Consider the following 2,283-nt stretch of genomic DNA (forward strand, 5'->3'; position numbering starts at 1 on the left):
TACCAGGATGAGCATGAAAAGGAAGAGTGGTACCATGATGAGCATGAACAGGTAGAGTGGTACCATGATGAGCATGAACAGGAAGAGTGGTACCATGATGAGCATGAACAGGTAGAGTGGTACCAGGATGAGCATGAAAAGGAAGAGTGGTACCACGATGAGCATGAACAGGTAGAGTGGTACCACGATGAGCATGAACAGGTAGAGTGGTACCACGATGAGCATGAACAGGTAGAGTGGTACCACGATGAGCATGAACAGGTAGAGTGGTACCACGATGAGCATGAACAGGTAGAGTGGTACCACGATGAGCATGAACAGGTAGAGTGGTACCACGATGAGCATGAACAGGAAGAGTGGTACCACGATGAGCATGAACAGGAAGAGTGGTACCACGATGAGCATGAACAGGAAGAGTGGTACCACGATGAGCATGAACAGGAAGAGTGGTACCACGATGAGCATGAACAGGAAGAGTGGTACCACGATGAGCATGAACAGGAAGAGTGGTACCACGATGAGCATGAACAGGAAGAGTGGTACCACGATGAGCATGAACAGGAAGAGTGGTACCACGATGAGCATGAACAGGAAACTCCGGGTGATGACTTGGAGGATACCAGGGACCACGAATACGAAACAATTCCAACAACAACCTTCTGGACGATGACGAGGTTTACGATAACGAGGTTTACGACGACAACGACGAGGTTGACGACGATGAGGTTGATGAAGACGAGGTTGACGACGACGAGGTTGATGAAGACGACGAGGTTGACGACAACGAGGTTGACGACGACGACGAGGTTGAAGACGACGACGAGGTTGACGACGAGGTTGATGAAGACGACGAGGTTGACGACGACGACGAGGTTGACGACGATGACGAGGTTGATGAAGACGACGAGGTTGAAGACGACGACGAGGTTGAAGACGACGACGAGGTTGACGACGACGAGGTTGACGACGACGACGAGGTTGAAGACGACGACGAGGTTGACGATAACGAGGTTGATGAAGACGACGAGGTTGACGACGAGGTTGATGAAGACGACGAGGTTGACGACGACGACGAGGTTGACGACGACGACGAGGTTGATGAAGACGACGAGGTTGAAGACGACGACGAGGTTGAAGACGACGACGAGGTTGACGACGACGACGAGGTTGATGAAGACGACGAGGTTGAAGACGACGACGAGGTTGAAGACGACGACGAGGTTGAAGACGACGACGAGGTTGACGAAGACGACGAGGTTGATGAAGACGACGAGGTTGACGACGACGAGGTTGACGACGATGAGGTTGGCGACGACGAGGTTGATGAAGACGACGAGGTTGATGAAGACGAGGTTGATGAAGACGACGAGGTTGACGACGACGAGGTTGATGAAGACGACGAGGTTGACGAAGACGAGGTTGGCGACGATGAGGTTGATGAAGACGACGAGGTTGATGACAACGAGGTTGATGAAGACGACGAGGTTGACGAAGACGAGGTTGGCGACGATGAGGTTGATGAAGACGACGAGGTTGATGACAACGAGGTTGATGAAGACGACGAGGTTGGCGACGACGAGGTTGATGAAGACGAGGTTGATGGCGACGAGGTTGGCGACGACGAGGTTGATGAAGACGAGGTTGACGATGACGAGGTTGATGAAGACGAGGTTGACGACGACGAGGTTGATGAAGACGAGGTTGGCGACGACGAGGTTGATGAAGACGAGGTTGGCGACGACGAGGTTGACGACAACGAGGTTGATGAAGACGAGGTTGAAGACGACGAGGTTGGCGACGACGAGGTTGATGAAGACGACGAGGTTGATGAAGACGACGAGGTTGATGAAGACGACGAGGTTGACGACGAGGTTGACGACGACGAGGTTGACGACGACGAGGTTGGCGACGACGAGGTTGACGACGACGAGGTTGGCGAAGACGACGAGGTTGACGACACGGTTCGTGCTGAGGAGGATGCGAGACAAAAACAGCAGATGCAACGCAAGCATATTGAACAGATCATGGCTTTCATTTTTAGAATGGCTGGGTGAGCGCTGGTGGGGCTCGGTCTCTGTAGAGCAGATTAGCTCTTTCATGGATACACCTAAGATTCGCTCTGGAGATATTGTCATCGCAGCACACTTTGGTGACACGCCCAGAGGAGTGTGTTCGGTTACGGTGAAGACAAACAACGCAGTCGGGACATTTGCTGTGTTCATCCGTCGAAGCAGTTACATATGTAATGACTTGGTACACGGTGAATTTTCAAATCCTATTGAC

General features: G+C 52.0%; 1 protein-coding gene across 1 annotated transcript; it reads left to right on the plus strand.

Annotated features, from left to right (window-relative positions):
* The first annotated feature begins 553 nt into the window (after positions 1 to 553).
* On the plus strand, positions 554 to 2,054 carry LOC120035955 (coiled-coil domain-containing protein 1-like). Its single transcript, XM_038982441.1, has 2 exons — positions 554 to 569; positions 616 to 2,054. The coding sequence occupies exons 1-2, from the start codon at positions 554 to 556 to the stop codon at positions 2,052 to 2,054; spliced, it is 1,455 nt and encodes a 484-aa protein (XP_038838369.1).
* The last annotated feature ends 229 nt before the right edge of the window (positions 2,055 to 2,283 follow it).

Source organism: Salvelinus namaycush, unplaced genomic scaffold (assembly GCF_016432855.1).
Source record: "Salvelinus namaycush isolate Seneca unplaced genomic scaffold, SaNama_1.0 Scaffold1169, whole genome shotgun sequence".
Classification (NCBI taxonomy): Eukaryota; Metazoa; Chordata; class Actinopteri; order Salmoniformes; family Salmonidae; genus Salvelinus; species Salvelinus namaycush.